Below are 18,140 nucleotides of genomic sequence, written 5' to 3' on the forward strand. Positions count from 1 at the left end.
TAAGCCTTGGTCAATTCTCTCTCTCCACAACTGATGAGGTGTCTCCAGGGCACATTAAGAGTGTCATAAAACTGAGACCAAACTTGTTGATCTCTCTCATTCTGGGCTCTGAGGTCCGAATTGCTTTCATAACATCACCTTTAAAAAAGGCATCTCAGCAACTTATTAAATTAACATTGTTATGGGCAGATAGAGTATTCTTGTTAGGCTGTTCAAGAGGTTTGGATTTTATGGATTTTTAGGTTTTGAATTCAAATCACTGTAAAAGATGGACCAGTGAGGTTCTAGTCAAGATTCAAGATGGCAGTCAGCAACAACCACCAAATGAAAACTTTGAGCCAGGTCACATTAAGCTTATTGGTGTCCAGGTCTGTTAATCAGGCCACAATATCAGAATCCAGGCCTGGTGGTGATGTGTTTCTAAAACACCAAAAAGGTTACTCTTAAAAATCACCCCGAAGCCACAGGGAGTTTTACATGTTTACACACACACACACACACACACACACACATACACAGAAGTAGAGGCCAATGGTCAAGGCAGGGGTTCAAACCCTGCCTCTGTTATGAACCCACTTGTCTCTGGTAATCCACCACCCTTTCAGCCTCTGCCCCTGCATCTGCAAGTATGGAGATAATTCTGGCATGTAAGGATAACAGAGGCAATGGTTAGATTCAGAGTTCGACATAAAAAGATGTGTGCTGTTCCTTCTCTTCATCATCCCCTTGTGGGTGTTGAGATTAGCTTCTGCTTCTAGTCTGCTGATTCAGTTAGATTCTAAATGCACCAAACTACTGATTTGTGCAAACCATATTGCCCTCAAATCCGGAACCCAAACTATGTTCTGTTGCAAAATAAAATCTCCTAATCTCTTTTCCCTTGTGTGCAAAAGAAGGGGAAGGGAAAGCACACTGTCACATGATGGATTGTCATTGTGTCTGAATGCAAACTACTGAGAGATGCTAATTTAAATTCTAAGTATATGTTAAACTAAGGTAAAGGTAAAGAACCCCTGGGCGGTTAAGTACAGTCAAAGGTGACTATGGGGTTGCAGCACTCATCTGGCTTTCAGGCCGACGGAGCCGGCATTTGTCCACAGACCGCTTTCCAGCTTTCAGGGAAGTTTTTAATGTTTTTTGGTTTCTATGGAAGCCGCCCAGAGTGGCTGGGGAAACCCAGCCAGATGGGCGGGGTACAAATAAATTATTATTATTATTATTATTATTATTATTATTATTATTATTCCAGGTCATGTGGCCAGCATGACTAAACAGCTTCTTCTGGCATAACGCAACACTGTGACGTAAGCCAGAGCGCACAGAAATGTCGTTTGCCTTCCCGCCACAGTGGTACCTATTTATCTACTTGCACTGGCATGCTTTCAAACTGCTAGTTGGCAGGAGCTGGGACAAAGCAAGGGAACTCACCCCGTTGTGGGGATTCGAACCGCCGACCTTCTGACCGGCAAGCCCAAGAGGCTCAGTGGTTTTAGACCACACACATAATTAACACCATCTGAATCTCATGTGTGAGAGTATGGTGAACAGACAAGCTCCAGTTCATGGATATGAGATCCACTGATCTTCTCAATTTGGTTACCCTATAGAGCACAGGAATTTTTTCATCCCACAAATAATCTACATGCATGTGGAAATCACAAGACATAAAGAAAATAAAAAGAGGATTGCTTTTTAATTGAAATTATTATTATTATTATTTGTATTCCGACCCTATAACTGTAGCTCTTAGGGCAGTTCACAATTTAAACATATAGATGGCATTTCCCCTAGCTTATTTCTGTAATACTGCAAACGCCACCTCTTGCTCAAAGGCAGCGGTAGAGGGAAGGAGGCCCATTCTGCCTAAGCTACAATAGAGAAGACAGGTTAAGACCTCCTCCCTCCCATTCTGTACACAGGCAGGCCTGGCAAGTCAATCTTACATCAACAATGATGACAGGTCAGCATCCTGCACTGCACCTGAGGGTAGCAGGCTAGCTTAGGTGGCATATGGCAAGCCTCATGGTACCTCCAGCATCTGCTACCTGAGACAGCTGCTTTGCTCTACCTAATGGTAAGGCTGGCCCTGCATAATACAATACACACACAAACGCACTCTCACAACACTGTGAGAGATTTGGCATTGACCCACATTTTTATAGAAAGAATCCACAAATTACTTTTTTCGGAAGTTCTGTAGGCGCCTGCAAATATGCAAGGCACGGTAAGTCAGCAATACTGCCCATCAGGGTATAAGACAACAATACTCAGAACCATGGCTGTGCTTTTAAAAAATAGTCAATGGAGCACATTATGCAAATTAAGCCAATGTGCATATATTTGCTTATGGTATATTATACAATTGCCTTCTGTTTTTGCTAGCTAAGGAAGAGGACAAAGGGTTACCCAGAGCACTGCAGCTCCTGCAGATTTCCTGTTCAGCCCTATGGCTCCGATTTGCAAAACTGCACCATGCATGGTTTTCAACATTATTTCTATAATCTTATGGACTAGAAACATGCCTGCAGGATGAAAAACCAAGCTACAGCACAGATTCTCAGAGAGTGCAATTTTGTGTGAAATACATGGAGCCCTGCTCCTCATACTCCAGCTACTATTTATTTTCGTGCTGCTGCAGGGGTGGGGAATCATAGTGCATTTGTGTACAACAACGCACGCCCAGGCAAACTTGAGCATGGCTTGGGGAATGTGCAAAAGGGCATGCAAGTGATGCTCTCCATCCACCGCAGCATGCACGCGTGGCGCTGATGCAGGTTGGAGCACACAGGTGAACAGAAACTGCTGTGTTTCTGTTAGTCGGGGAACGTAAAGTTACATCGAATGACAAATTATTCTTTGCGTCCGCCCTTGCTATCCATCCCGGTGGATTCGCTGGTGCTGAAGGAGGTTGGACGGGTGCGCAAAGCCCTTCTGGCACATGGAGCACTTGTACGGGGTCTCGCCGGTGTGCACCTTCTCGTGCACGGCCAGGTAGGCCAAGTCTTTGAAGAGTTTGCTGCAGTGCCGGCACCGGTGAGGCCGCTCAGTGCTGTGGACGCGCTGGTGCTGCAGGAGGAGTGAGGGCCGTGCAAAGGCCTTGCCACACACCCCGCAGGCGTAGGGGCGCTCGCCAGTGTGAGACCGCGCGTGGATGGCCAGGTACGAGGACTGCTTGAAGGCCTTGCCGCACGTGGCGCAGGCAAAGGGCCGCTCCCCCGTGTGCACCCGCTCGTGCGAGGCCAGCGCGTTGGACTGCTTGAAGGCCTTGCCGCAGAGGACGCAGGAAAACGGGCGGTCCCCGGTGTGCACCCTCTCGTGGACGCGCAGGCTGTGTCCGTAGGCGAAGCGCTTGCCGCAGACGCCGCAGACGTGGGGCTTGTCGTCGCAGTGCTGCCGCTGGTGCAGGAGGAGGGCCCCCGCCGCGGCAAAGCCTTTCCCGCAGGCAGTGCAGGCGAAGGGCCGCTCCGCGCAGTGCGTCAGCATGTGCCTCTGCAGCTCGTAGGGAGTCTTGAAGCGCTTGGTGCAGGCGGTGCAGCGGTGAGGGCGCTCCCCCGAGTGGATGCGCCGATGCTCGGCGAGGTTGGAGGCGCGCTTGAAACGCTTCCCGCAGAGCTCGCAGCGATGAGGCCGCTCTTCCGTGTGCACGAGGGCGTGGCTCTTGTAGTCCGAATGGCGCTTGAACGAGGCCTGGAGCGGGAGAGGGAAAGCGAGGCAGAAAGCAACAGGCTGACACACACGCAGCAACCCCCAGGGATCCCCTGCTGGACACAGAGGAATAATTTCCGGTGCCTGCTCCTCTGCACAAATTGCCTCTTGTCATTTATCATATTGATTAAGCCACACAGAAAGAAGATGGTCATCTATTTGATTTGGAATGTATAATTGGCTTTATTATTTGTGTTATGATTTGGTATGTTATTAATTGGAAAGTTATTAATGGAAAATTAACAAAAAATTATTTACAAAAAGAAGAAGAGAGAAGATGGTCATCTCTTTGGATTTTTGTGTGGCTTAACCATGAAACCATTTTGCAGGGACGCGGGTGGCGCTGTGGGTAAAACCTCAGCGCCTAGGACTTGCCGATCGTATGGTCGGTGGTTCGAATCCCCGCGGCGGGGTGAGCTCCCGTTGTTCGGTCCCAGCTCCTGCCCACCTAGCAGTTCGAAAGCACCCCTAAGTGCAAGTAGATAAATAGGTACCGCTTTATAGCTGGAAGGTAACGGCGTTTCCCTGCGCTGCGCTGGTGTTGGCTTGCCAGAGCAGCTTCGTCACGCTGGCCATGTGACCCGGAAGTGTCTTCAGACAGCGCTGGCTCCCGGCCTCTTAAGCAAGATGAGCACGCAACCCCAGTCGGACACGACTGGCCCGTACAGGCAGGGGTACCTCTACCTTTACCTTTTTAACCATGAAACATCCTTATGTAAGGCGCTCTGATTGCTTTTGAATGACTGGTGGCTACCAGCAGTTTGCCAAAATGAAAAGAACGCCTTTGGCTTTCCTGAGCTGCTGCCATTCCATCAGAATACCTGAACTGCTTCCATCCCAGCTGGTTGTTATATATGAGAACTGCAACTTTACAATGGTGTTGCTGGACTACAACTCCCATCAGCCCCAACCACCATGGCCAGTGGTCAGAGATGGTGGGAGTTGCAGTCCAGCAACATATGGAGGCCCTTAGTTATTGCAATATAAAGAGCACAAAACACAAACACACACATATACATCCCTTACTATTTCCTCCCAAGGAAAATGCTGCAGGGAAAGACTCTTTGCCCCAGATGGTGTTTACAGGTCTGGGAAAGCAGAAAGCATGAATCAATACATTTGGTTCCTTCTAACAATGGGCAGCAGCTCTGCCTCAAAATACGAGTTGGATTTTTACCTTGCTCCACAGGCTAATCCTGGAAACCCAATGGTTTACTTCTCTGTGTGTTTTTCCTTTCATTCCCATTTCTAGCTTCCTGCCTGCTTTCATCTGCCTCACCTGGCACAGTTGGCAGCAGAAAGGGCGTTCCTCATTGTGCACCACTTCATGGCTGAACAGCTCCCATGCCCGCTTGAAAGCCTTGGCGCAGATGGCACACTGGAACGGCTTCTCGTCCACGATCACCTCCCGGATCTCAAAATCCTCCCCTCTGCAGTGCTCCAAACGCTGTGGCAGGCACGACAAGAGTGCCACCTTTGTAGTGGGCACCAGCTTGGCTGAGGAATACACCCCATCTTCATTTATCAGCTGCACCACGTCATCTGAGCAGGGAGCTTGGGCGTCTAGATTCTCCCGCACCTCCTGCCCATTCTCCGCAGTTCCCTTCTTCTTGCAGGCACCCTGAGACCGTAGATGCCTCCCATGGGAAGGCCCAGCTTCCTCCATGCTGCCTACAGGCCTGCCCACCTCCTGGGCCACAAACCCTTGTTTTCTACACTGCTGGGGCTTGTGGCTGGAGAGGGAGGAGTGTTGCAGTTCTGCCACCCTCACCTCAGTCTTGGAGGTGGCGGCGGTGGCATCCTTGCCTTGCAATGAGACACACAGAAAGTGCTTTTTCCTAGAGTGGCCTACAGAGCTTCCGGCGAAGTCCAGCTCCTTCTCACCATCGTTCCAGTCCTCCAGGGATACCGGCAGCTCAGATCCCTCAGAGCCGTTCTCAGGTATGCGACATGGTGAGAAATCCACTTCATGGGCAGGAGAAGAGGGAACATCCACCATGGTGGGTGCTGCTAACTTCACGAGCCCACTCCTCTACAAGAAATGACAAAAAACAAGTAATTTGCCTAGTGTTTTCATTCCTATTCAAAGCACTTCACGCACTGTCTGGTAGGTCAGCGTTGTTATCACTGAAGATAAGACTACGGCTGAGGGATGGTGGCTTGCCCAAAACCACCTGGTAAAAAGTTGAACACACAACTCAAAATCATAGTCATTTATGTATGCCACAACTGCAGCCCGTGTTTTGTTAGCCCAAAAATGGAAAACAAGTGAGGTCCCAATCAAAGGAGAGTGGCTGCTTAAGTTGACAGAATGTGTGCAGCTTGCAGACTTAACATATGGAATAAGAGAACAAGAAGAACATATGTTTGGAGAAGATTGGAAAACATTTATTGAATATATGTGAAATAACTGTGTACAGCTGAAAATGCTAGCAGCATTAAGATAAATTCAACAGTGTAAACACAACTGCATGCACTAGAAAAACACAAGCATGCAAGGCCAAGCAGAGCAAAATATACCATTGTACAATAATCCTGTGTCAACGATATATTCTCTGCACAGAAACCTTTTCTGTGTAAATTTTGTGCCGTGTTCTAAGCCATCCTAATATCTACAGTGCGTGCCTGTGAGATGTTATATACTCCATAACTTGGAACAATATACTGTTTTGTTGGGTGTGAAATACAGCTTGATTTCCCAAGACACTTTACAATGCCAACAAAGTACATACGCGGTGCATACGAAAATATTCCAAGTGTTTGTGTGTGTGTTTCTGCAAGGGAAAAATCAAGTTTCCAACCACAACTACTAGCGACTGCGTTATGGGAAAGGGTGCCTTCTGTTTCTACGAATATTCTTGTGCATTTCCAAATTCTCCAAGTATCATGAAACCTGGCTGCCGCAAAGCAGTAAAGGCCTAACGGGAGGCACTACTAGGTATTTAAAGGACTTGGGGCACAGTCCAATGACACAAACTTGCACAAAATGTTAATATGTTACCGGTAACTTATATGTATAAATGTGCCTGGAAAATTAAGGTGGTACATGGCTGGAGTCTCAGCAGCACTGAGATGTGCAGGGTGCCCAGTTGACCTAGAGGCATTTTTTTTTTTTTTAAAGGAAAGTTTTATGCAAGAGAGAGGAGGAACATGGGATCTGTGGCCCACCACAACAGGCCCAGGGCTTGGGTCCCCTCAGACACTTTCTAACAATGCCCCTGGGATTAAGGAGTGTCGCTACTTTCATCCAAAATGGCGGAAGCCACAGGAGTCAAGTGATCTGCCACATTTTCATATACTTACCTAAATGAAGGTCTTCATATTAAGACTATCGGCGAGTGAAATGGGAGTGTGGATCCTGTCACTATCATCCTTTCAAAATGGCAGTTGGCAGCAGTATGGGCCATCTCTTCAATAACTAATCCAACAAAGAACAATGCTGGGAGTTAACTGGTCTCCTTGACCCTACACAAAAAAACAGGAGAAAACAATTAAAAGATATGACTCTGGAGGCCACACAAACACATGCAATGTGGTGTTGTCTACTGATGACATTGCCCACCACCCAACCACAGGAAATTCACCGCATATATGTAATGTAACCCATGCTCCAATCATCTTAGAAAAAGTATATATATCCATCAATCTACTATGGGCAAATGCCCTAAGCGGCTTCACCTTTGAGAATGACTGGCAGACAAAACAGCCCTACCTTGAAGGCACAGAAATTCAAAATACCCCTGGGACTACTGGATTTCAGCAAGACCTGCTGAAATTAACTCAGCAGGTGACACCTCAAATAACATTTGGGAGGTTTACTAGGTTCAAGGTGGAGAGCACAGTACCGCAAGACAGAACCTACAGCATATGGTGATTGATTTTGCTTCTTCTGTTTGTTGGTATGTTGTTTTATTAAAAAATGTTACCCCCTCCCATCCCAATTCTATTCTGCCTTTTTTTCTTTTATTTAGGTAAGGAAGTGAGGATGGCAGATCAAATGGCATTACATCCCGCTGAGTTGAGGGAAGCGATTGGAATTCTCGTATTCTGTTTCACAAACTGTGTGTAGCACGTCTGAATCCACTGCTAAGAAGGAAAATGGGGGCGGAAGGCAGAGGGGGCAGACGGACCACCTCGGCGTTGCTGAAATAAAATAAAATCAGGTTCCCCACTTCCTCCATGGGGCAAGCCAAGGATCCCACGTCCCTCCTTCCACCTCTGGGGGGAGGGCTCTCCCTTCTGACCCTCCCCTTCGAGGATGGCTCAGGGGTTGCCACGGGAGCACTGGCAGCCTTTGGGGATCTGGGTTCACGGAGCCGCGCCCGAGAGGGGCTGCACCGCCTCCCTCTGTGGGCGCCCTAGGGTGGGGTGGCGCGAACCCCTTCCTCGCCTGCCTGCCTGCGGGAGTCGGGAGAGAGGGGGGCGGCGAGCCTTGCCGCGACTCACCCTGCGGAGCCGCCCGCCTCCTCTGTCTCGCTCCTCCTTCCTCCGCCCCTTTCGCGCCGGCGCCGCTTCGGAGCTCCCCCAACCCGACCCCTTCCTGGCGGACACGCGATCGCACCAAGAGTTGGGCCGCCCTCCTCTTCCTCTCTGCAGACCCGGCAGCACTTCCAGGCGGCGGCAGCTGCAGCAGCAACGCTGGTGCATGTCTTAGCAGCCCCCCCCCCAACATACACACCCCGCTTGCTTTCCATCGCAAGTGCGCATGCACCGTCTCGCTGCCCCCTCCCGCTCCGCATTGGATTCCGCAATGGATCAAGCACCCAGTAACTTCTCCTCCCTTTTCCTCCCGCGCCACTGATCGCCCCTTTCTTTGCTACCTAGGAGCCAACGTCAGTGGCGTAGCGTGGGGGGGGGGGCCGGCCGCACCGGGCGCAACATCTGGGGGTTAGGGTTAGGGGGCGCAAATCCACGGGTTAGGGGGCGCAAATTACTTGCCTTGCCCCGGGTGCTGACAACCCACGCTACGCCACTGGCCAACGTCGAGGGGCCCTTAGCCCCGCCCCAGTAAAATATTTGAGCACCCCCGTTAGTGGGCATTGTGATGCAAATTATGTGTTGCGTCTTCTGATCAATTAAGGGGGGGGAGCTGACCTACTCCCTCTCCCCCCTTCCATCATAGAATTGTACAGTTGGAAGGGACCCCCAGAGTCATCTAGTCCAGCCCCCAGCACTGCAGGAATCTCAGCTAAAGCATCCATGGCAGATGGCCATCCAGCCTCTGCTTGGAAACCTCCAAGGAAGGAGAGGCCAGCACTTCCAAAGGGAGACTGTCCAACAGCTCTTATTGTCAGAAAGCTCTTCCTGATGTTTATTCGGAATTTCCTTTACATGAAACCAGCGTGGCTCATGGTCAAGGGCTGATGAGCATTGTAGTCCGACAGTGCCGGATTTACGTATAAGCTAAACAAGCTATAGCTTAGGGCCCCACTCTCTTGCCCCCCCCCCAAAAAAATGTAAAGGGGGGAAAAACCTGGATGTACATTTCCAAAATATAATCAAATAAAACCTACATACAGCAACAGTGGCAAATGGCTTTAGATACCTATTAGGTCCATAAATTACCATATAGCATATAGTCAACACAAAAAAACCATGACAATTTGTTGTTGACAAAGGATAGTTGGACATATAAAGGGCCCCATTACCTTTAGTAGCTTAGGGCCACAGATAGCATCTTCCTTAGATGGAAGAAGCTGGAGCTGTTCAGATGCCAGGTACACTAACCGGAGGTAGTAAACACAGTCCCTGAGTTGTGTTCATTGCCTCAGCAATGTCAACAAGGCTGTAAATGTTCCCGGGAGAAGAATGTTTCGAACCTTGGAAGAGAAGCTAGTCTCTCAGTAATAGATCTGGTTAAAACTGAGAATGTCCCTCTGGTTGTTGTTTTTTAATTAATAATAACAGAGATTTTAGCCGTCCACACTATAAGAAAATGCCGTATAGCATTGATTTGCATTACCATGCTGGTCATGGGCCAAATTCAGGAACATAGGAAAGCTTTTTTTTATACCAGCTAAGACCGTGTGTTTGTGGGGCTGCCCTTGAAGATAGTCTGGAGGCTGAAACTAGGGTGGGATCCAGTGAGATCAGGTGTCACCGGTCCTGAAAGCACTGCACTAGCTGCCAGTGAGCTACTGGGCCCAATTAAAGGTAGTAGTAGTAGCAGATGGAGCCCTAAATGGCTTAGGACCTAAGTGCCAACCAAATAAAGCTTCATGGTGATGCCACTGCTGCTGGTGATTGCATGGTTGGCATTGACCTGTTGTTCCCTATTTTTGGTATGTCCTCCTCTGGTGAGGTGCATCTGTCTCCCTCATTATTTACATTATTGACTTTCAGGAGGAAATCGAAAATTCCCTGGCATGAAACACTGTTCCTAGCAAACCTGAGATCACTGGTTCAGAGAATGTTTTAAGCTTTTTAGAATGTAACTGTTTTCAGAATGCTTTTTAAAAAATATGTGCTTTATTGTTGATGTGCTTGTCACCCTGGGCTTCTTCCAGAGGAAAGGCAGGATATATAGCTACAGCCATTGCGGGATTGGGATAGCAAAGGTGTTCTATCTATCCAATGTCCCATCCACCCACCCACAAGCAACCTAGCTGCTGCTTTCTGTACCAGCTGTAGCCTCCAGAACAACTTCTTCTGGATAGTTCAGTTGGTTAGAACATGGTGCTGATAGTGACAAGGTTGCAGGTTTCATAGAATCATAGAGTTGGAAGAGACCACAAGGGCCATCGAGTCCAACCCCCTGCCAAGCAGGAAACACCATCAGAGCACTCCTGACATATGGTTTTCAAGCCTCTGCTTAAAGACCTCCAAAGAAGGAGACTCCACCACACTCCTTGGCAGCAAATTCCACGGTCGAACAGCTCTTACTGTCAGGAAGTTCTTCGTAATGTTTAGGTGGAATCTTCTTTATTGTAGTTTGTATCCATTGCTCCGTGTCCGCTTCTCTGGAGCAGCAGAAAACAACCTTTCTCCCTCCTCTATGTGACATCCTTTTATATATTTGAACATGGCTATCATATCACCCCTTAACCTCCTCTTCTCCAGGCTAAACATGCCCAGCTCCCTTAACCGTTCCTCATAAGGCATCGTTTCCAGGCCTTTGACCATTTTGATTGCCCTCCTCTGGACACGTTCCAGTTTGTCAGTGTCCTTCTTGAATTGTGGTGCCCAGAACTGGACACAGTACTCCAGGTGAGGTCTGACCAGAGCAGAATACAGTGGCACTATTACTTCCCTTGATCTAGATGCTATACTCCTATTGATGCAGCCCAGAATTGCATTGGCTTTTTTAGCTGCCGCGTCACACTGTTGGCTCATGTCAAGTTTGTGGTCAACCAAGACTCCTAGATCCTTTTCACATGTACTGCTCTCAAGCCAGGTGTCACCCATCTTGTATTTGTGCCTCTCATTTTTTTTGCCCAAGTGCAATACTTTACATTTCTCCCTGTTAAAATTAATCTTGTTTGTTTTGGCCCAGTTCTCTAATCTGTCAAGGTCCTTTTGAAGTGTGATCCTGTCCTCTGGGGTGTTAGCCACCCCTCCCAGTTTGGTGTCATCTGCAAATTTGATCAGGATGCCCTTGAGTCCATCATCCAAGTTGTTGATAAAGATGTTGAATAAGACCGGGCCCAAGACAGAACCCTGTGGCACCCCACTAGTCACTCTTCTCCAGGATGAAGAGGAACCATTGATGAGCACCCTTTGGGTTCGGTCAGTCAGCCAGTTACAAATCCACTGAGTGGTAGCATAGTCAAGACCGCATTTTACCAGCTTCTTTACAAGAATATCATGGGGCACCTTGTCAAATGCCTTGCTGAAATCAAGGTAGGCTATATCTACTGCGTTCCCTTCATCTACCAGGCTTGTAATTTTGTCAAAAAACGAGATCAGGTTAGTCTGACATGACTTATTTTTCAGAAATCCATGCTGACTATTGGTGATCACAGCATTCCTTTCTAGGTGTTCACAGACTGTTTGCTTAATGATCTGCTCCAGAATCTTCCCTGGTATTGATGTCAGACTGACTGGGCAGTAATTATTTGGGTCCTCTCTTTTCCCCTTTTTGAAAATAGGGACAACATTTGCCCTCCTCCAGTCTGTCGGGACTTCGCCTGTTCTCCAGGAATTCTCAAAGATGACTGCCAGTGGTTCTGAGATCACATCTGCCAGTTCTTTTAATACTCTTGGATGCAGTTCATCTGGCCCTGGAGAGTTGAATACATCTAAACTAGCCAAGTATTCTTGTACTATCTCCTTAGTTATTCTGGGCTGTGTTTCCTTTGCTGAATCATTTGCTCCAAATTCTTCAGGTCGGGCATTGTTTTCTTTATCGGAGAAGACTGAGGCAAAGAAGGCATTGAGGAGTTCAGCCCTTTCCGTGTCCCCTGTTTGCATTTCACCATCTTCTCCTCTGAGTGACCCCACTGTTTCTTTGTTCTTCATTTTGCTACGAACATACCCATAAAAGCCTTTTTTGTTGCTTTTAACCTCTCTAGCAAGCCTGAGTTCATTCTGTGCTTTAGCTTTTCTGACTTTGTGTCTACACGTGCTGGCTATTTGTTTGAATTCCTCTTTGGTGGTTTCCCCCCTTTTCCATTTTTGGTACACATCCTTTTTTAATCTTAACTCAGTTAAAAGTTCTTTAGATAGCCACCATGGCTTCTTTAGGCACCTTCCATGTTTCCGTCTCATTGGTATTGCCTGACTTTGTGCTTTTACTATCTCCCTCTTAACAAACTCCCAGCCATCATGAACTCCCTTTCCTTTTAGTATTACTGTCCATGGGATCTCACCCAGCACTTCCCTAAGTTTTATGAAGTCGGCTTTCTTAAAGTCAAGAAATTGAGTCCTAGTATGCTTGGCTGCTCCTTTCCGCTGTATAGTAAACTTCAGAAGAGCATGATCACTCGCGCCTAATGATCCTTCCACTTCTACCCCACTAACCAGGTCATCAACATTGGTTAGGACCAGATCTAAAATGGCTGTTCCTCTTGTTGCTTCTCCCACTTTCTGGACAATGAAGTTGTCTGCAAGGCCAGTGAGGAATCTGTTTGACCTTATGCTCTTGGCTGAGTTTGACATCCAACAAATATCCGGGTAATTGAAGTCCCCCATTACTACTGTCTCCCTTCCTTTTGCATGCTTGGCCATCTGTTCCAGGAAGGCATCATCTATGTCCTCCGTTTGGCTTGGGGATCTATAGTAAACTCCCACAATGAGGTCTCTGTTATTCTTCTCTCCCTTAATTTTGACCCAAATGCTCTCACTTTGGCTTTGAGGTTCTAAATCTTGGATCTCTTCACAGGTATACACATCCCTGACATATAACGCCACTCCTCCTCCTTTCTTGTCTGGTCTGTTTCTCTGAAATAGATTGTATCCCCCCATTATTACATTCCAGTCGTGGGACTTATCCCACCAGGTTTCAGTGATGCCTATTATGTCATATTTAGGTTTGATCCCCATATGGGACAGCTGCGTATTCCTGCATTGCAGAGGGTTTAAATAGATGATCCACAGGGTCCCTCCCAAGTTTACAATTCTATGATTCCAGAGTAGCCCCCCCCCCCACCTAGAGTGCATTGCAGTAATCCAACCATGAGGTTACCATTTCACAGATAGCTCAATCCAAGAACAGCTGTAGCTACCGGTATATATCCTACCCTTCCACCCCTGAAAAAGAGGGCCAAAGATGATTTCAATAAAATGTGCATACACTAATTCATATGAATAGATGCACTTTAACATTCATAAAAATGCAATACCTTACACCAGGGAGGACGGGGGGGGGGCAGAACTGTGGGTTCATGCTTTTGTACTGGAGCAAAGGTAGATGTAGGTGGATGACTAGGTCACCCTAGAAGTGCCTCATTTTCAGTCTGCTGTCTAGATGCCAACTGTTGATGACCAACTTGAAGGCTTTCTGATAGCTTTTTCTCTCTAAACCAAGTTGAGGCTGCATACCTAGCATATGTTTAAAGTCTCATAGGAACTATAGTTTATCACCCCAGAGCTACAATCCCCAGCACCCATAACAAACCACAGTTCCCAGGATTCTTTTTTTGTGGGGGGAAAGTACCTTGAATGTATGGTGTGTACACAACATTGAACTGGTCAGGACTCCAAACTGAGCACTGTCCTCTGCAAAGTAGGACAGGTGAACACCCTCTTTAGTGCACATAACAACATTAAAAGACGGTATCCCCAGCATCCATTTATTTTCTTTTTCAGTAAATGACTTGGGTGTTTTTTTGGATGTAGAGGTGTTAATGCAATGTGGAATGAATGAATACCTGAGTTAAATAAATAAAATCTCCGTCAGAAAGGGATAGTAATTGACTATCAGAAGACAGGGACTGCCTCAGGTAAATGGGAAGAGTGGCTGCCTTGCATTTACACAACCCAAGTATGTTTTCCTACAAAGTCTCAGTGGAAAAGCTGACAGTAACTCCCCACAGGATTTTATGTTTCACCCTGCCCTGAGCTTCAAGGAAGGACTGGCTGGAACACTTCAGTTCCCCTGAGTTTTTAAAGAAATCTCCATGACAACTCACCAAAGAGAGGTGGGGAGCCAGCCACGGTCACCATGGAGACTTGGAGGTTGCGATGAGGATGGAGCCAACATTTAGTTACACAATACTCCATGGGGAACTTTGTTCAGCATGCCAAAAACAAAACAAAAAAACCCCAAGTACTTTTAGTGGGCCTCACAAAAGGTGGAAAAGGCTTTCAAGGTCAGCAGAGTTTGCTTCAAGCCAAGGCTTAGGATCAACCTTGGAATAGTTTTAGTATTAGAAAATGGTTGCTTATGTGCATATACAGAGTGCATTTCCCTCCTAATTGCAGCCAGCATCTCCACACCTAGGAAATATTGCAAGGGCTACTTGTCTCCTCCCTCTCTCCCTCTCTGTGTATGTGCATAGATTGCAGACAGGCTTCATTCTAGGTATCTTTTCTGCCACAAATTCAACAGTCCAACCATTCCCTGCCAGAAGGCAAGACCATCCACTTCTCCCTTTGGCACATTACAGCCCGAGCTACCCATTTATAACAATGTGTATCTATGTATAAGCATCAGCTGCCTGTTTTGTCTTTTTTTCTTCCTGTGAAGCGTGGTCTGCTATCCGAAGCACCTCAGGTTTTGGCATAGCTACAAATGTCTTGCAAAGTTTGCAGAGGAGGAGATCTGTCAGCTTCTGTACATGGAATGGGTGTGGGGCCAGGGGCGTAGGAAGGGGGGTGCAGGGGGTGCAGTCCCCCCAGGTGTCATCCCTGAGGGGGTGACAAAATGGTACACTGCAGGGGGTGGCACTTACTGCGGGGCCTGGCCTGCAGCACACCCGAGCCACGCGTCTCTCCTGGGAGTGACGCGGTGGCTCAGGGCCCTGCACTGCCCAAAATAGGAGTGTGGGGCTTGCGTCTGCCAGGCAGACTCCATGGGTAGCTTGCCATGGCGTCCCCCTGGGTGGATCGCCGCGGTGCCCCCCTGGGAGGACGGCCACAGCCCACCCATGCCACTCCAGGTGCCAAGCAGCTAGCTACGCCCCAGTGCAGGGACATCTTGCCTTTCATTTCAGGCAGCAGGTCCTGGGCCAACTCTGGGGGCCAGTCACTCCCCCCCAACTTCGTGGCAATCAGCACAAGTCCCTTTTCTATGACACTTTTGGCACAACCCCTTAGTCCTCATTCTGTACTGTAACTAAGCTTCCGATTCTGCACTGCCTGGATAGGTTTTCCCACTTGACCTTTGCTTCCATCGCCCCACCCCCTTCTGTTGCCTCCCTCACAGTAAACTGTGGGCCATAATTAGGGGCGTAAGAGAAATTAAATTATGTTTGCATTTAAAGGCAAATCTAACTAATTTAAACTTTCCAAAACTAATGAGAACTGAAACACAGGCAACCTTCAAAATATGCACATCTCCAAATGTTGCATTGTGCTTCCTGAGACATTGCATACAAAAACGCATACACTGGGGTCAAGTGTGCATAAATATGCATGTATTAGTGAAAATGTCATACCAAATGCATTGTATTATTGGAAAATGTCTATCAAAATTGCATTCAGATCTGCTTATTAGAGGGAGTTCTTACTAAAATGCAATTAATTTTTCACGAGGAGCTTTTTAAAAAAATGCAAACTTATGTGGAAATGAATTTCAGTCTGGAAAACTGAGGGAAAACCAAAAGTGCTAGATTTGCCCAACCCTAACTGTAAGTGCTTTGGGGCAGGGACCTGCTTTTTGTTTGGTTTTGTTACTCTAAAGCTATATAAATAACAACAATAATAGAACTAATGCAAGGGACAGAGGCACCCAAAAGTCCTAGATTTCCTGGCCTCATTAACCAGCCACAGTTAGCAATCTCCACGTGCTGCCTTCATGGCCGGCAAAAGGGCAGAGAAAATAACATATGGGGTAATCCAGGAGACAGAGGCCTTGTCCCCGCCATGCTGGCTGCATACGGCAACCTCTGCCCCTTCTGGGCTATTGACCTCCAGGAATGCAGTTGGCAAGGCAAGGGTCACCCTACAGCAAGAGAGAACTGGCCAGGGGTCAAGGCAGCAGAGGGTGCCCTCTTGGCCAGGCCTTGCTGTTGCCAGTGGAGCAAACAATTCCAAGTACCACAGAGATTCACTCAGTTTTTCACAAGAGATCCTCAAATGGTCTGTGAAATCACAAGTTCTGAAATTCAAAGGTTATTTTTAAAAACTGCATCCGATACAATAAACTGATGGTCTGGGAATTATCTTCCGCTTCCTATTTTGCCTTAGGAGTGTTTACAAGTAAGAAACTCCACAGGCCAAAGGAGCTTCTAATTCTCACTAGTGAAAACGCAGTTTGAAAAATCTGACATATGAGTTGTTAAGATGAAGCTAACGGGTTTTCTGAGGTTCAAAACTTGGCCCAGCCAGGCCTCCTCAGAACACTAGAACTGCATTTCCATGTGTGGATTGCCTTTCAGTGAACATGAGATCCCAATTCTCTTGCATAAGGGACATTTCCCAGTGTGAGATTGGACAATCTGACAGCAGCTGCTAGGAGCTTTTCCGGAAGTGGCTAAATTCTTTTGAAAGCAGTACAAGAAGCCTTTAGTCAGGGCTGGCTCAAGACATTTTGCTGCATGAAGCAAAGGTGCCTCTCAACTCACCTTCCACACACATAAGCTGACTAAGCTGTAAATTGAATCTTTGGTACTGGTGACAGGGCTGCTGTCTTTGCCACAACTGAAGTCAGCCAGCTAGCTAAGGCAACGAAACACAGGCTGTAGGGCACACACAACTGTGTCCCCTCCAAAACCTTACTGCCCACCCCCAGAATCTGGCAACAAACTAGCGGATCTTTGAGCATGGGTGTTATATGCTGACCACGCTAACAATCATTCTGCACTAACTGCCATTTCCAGACCAAGTGCAAGGGAAACCTCACACCTAGAGTACATTGCAGTAATCTAGTCTTGGATTCACCAACGCCTGGACTACTGTGGCCAAGCTCTCCCAGCCCCATAGGCTGCCATCTTTTGTGGAGAGAGATCTGTGGGGGTGAGGGGCTGCTTTTGTGGCCTGCAAGTGTGGAGAAAGAGCCATCCTGCCTCATACCCTCCAACGTTTCTCCGATGAAAATAGGGACGTCCCATTCCATAATGATAATTTTACTACCCCTCACATCTGACTGGATTGCCCCAGCCACTCTGAGCAGCTTCCAGCATATATAAAACATAATAAAACATTAAACATTTAAAAAAACACTTCCCTATACAGGATTGCCTTCAGACAGCCCAGGGGTCATATAACTCCATACCCTCCAGCATTTCTCCATTGAAAATAGGGACATTTTACCATACCCTCCAACATTTCTCCAATGAAAATAGGGAAAACCTAAGGAAAAGTGGGACATTCTGGGATCAGTTCAGAAACTGGGATGTCTTCTGTAAATCAGGGACATCCCTCGAAAATAGGGACACTTTGAGGGTCTGGTGCCCTCAGCCTTCCAAATCAGCCCTGCCTCTGGTCAGTTTGGCACGAGTTTGTTTTTTCCCCCTCTTCAGGAAAAATCTCCTGTTTCGGCTTTGTGAGCACACTTCTTGTGGTTGTTTTGTTAGCTTTTTGCCTCTTCCTTGTCCTTATTTGCTTGTCTTGTCGTTTTCCCTTCTCCTTTCCTCAAAATGATAAATGAATAAATAAATGCACAAATAATTCCTGGGTGCACACCCAAACAAAATGTGCTCCTCCTCCTCCATCTGTCCAGGGCAGACAATGGGCCAGTTTCTCTGACACAGGAACTGCTTACAGTGCCAGGATTTCTTGCCAGGATTCAAACTCAGCCTTTTTTCCTTCCTCCATCCCACAGAGCTTAACATAATAATCTAAGCAAAAAAAGACTGCTCCCTGCCCCAAGGAGCTTACTATCCAAATTTTGCTGA

The 18,140-nt window shown here is 47.3% G+C and overlaps 1 protein-coding gene across 5 annotated transcripts; it reads right to left on the reverse strand.

The window, feature by feature from the left end:
* Positions 1 to 1,670: 1,670 nt before the first annotated feature.
* On the reverse strand, positions 1,671 to 18,026 carry LOC310691972 (uncharacterized protein). 5 transcript variants are annotated; one of them, XM_083472302.1, is made up of 4 exons: positions 18,008 to 18,026; positions 7,009 to 7,170; positions 4,985 to 5,737; positions 1,671 to 3,687 (listed from the first exon to the last, which is right to left on the reverse strand). In XM_083472302.1, the coding sequence occupies exons 3-4, from the start codon at positions 5,702 to 5,704 to the stop codon at positions 2,872 to 2,874; spliced, it is 1,536 nt and encodes a 511-aa protein (XP_083328428.1). In that variant the 5' UTR covers positions 5,705 to 5,737; positions 7,009 to 7,170; positions 18,008 to 18,026; the 3' UTR covers positions 1,671 to 2,871. The 5 variants fall into 5 exon arrangements, with proteins under 5 accessions (XP_083328428.1, XP_083328424.1, XP_083328426.1 ...); XM_083472298.1 differs by lacking the exon at positions 18,008 to 18,026 and adding an exon at positions 8,152 to 8,386; XM_083472300.1 differs by lacking the exon at positions 18,008 to 18,026 and adding an exon at positions 7,713 to 8,118.
* Between the last annotated feature and the right edge of the window lie 114 nt (positions 18,027 to 18,140).

Source organism: Podarcis liolepis, assembly GCF_965112155.1.
Source record: "Podarcis liolepis genome assembly, chromosome: 13".
NCBI lineage: Eukaryota > Metazoa > Chordata > Lepidosauria > Squamata > Lacertidae > Podarcis > Podarcis liolepis.

What these genes read in the sequence shown, in the direction of transcription:
- LOC310691972 (XM_083472302.1), bottom strand. Translation starts at nt 5,704, where the DNA reads ATGGTGGATGTTCCCTCTTCTCCTGCCCATGAAGTGGATTTCTCACCA. An exon ending in TCTGCTGCCAACTGTGCCAG is followed by an intron (nt 3,688 to 4,984) that starts GTGAGGCAGATG and finishes CTCCCGCTCCAG; the next exon opens with GCCTCGTTCAAGCGCCATTC.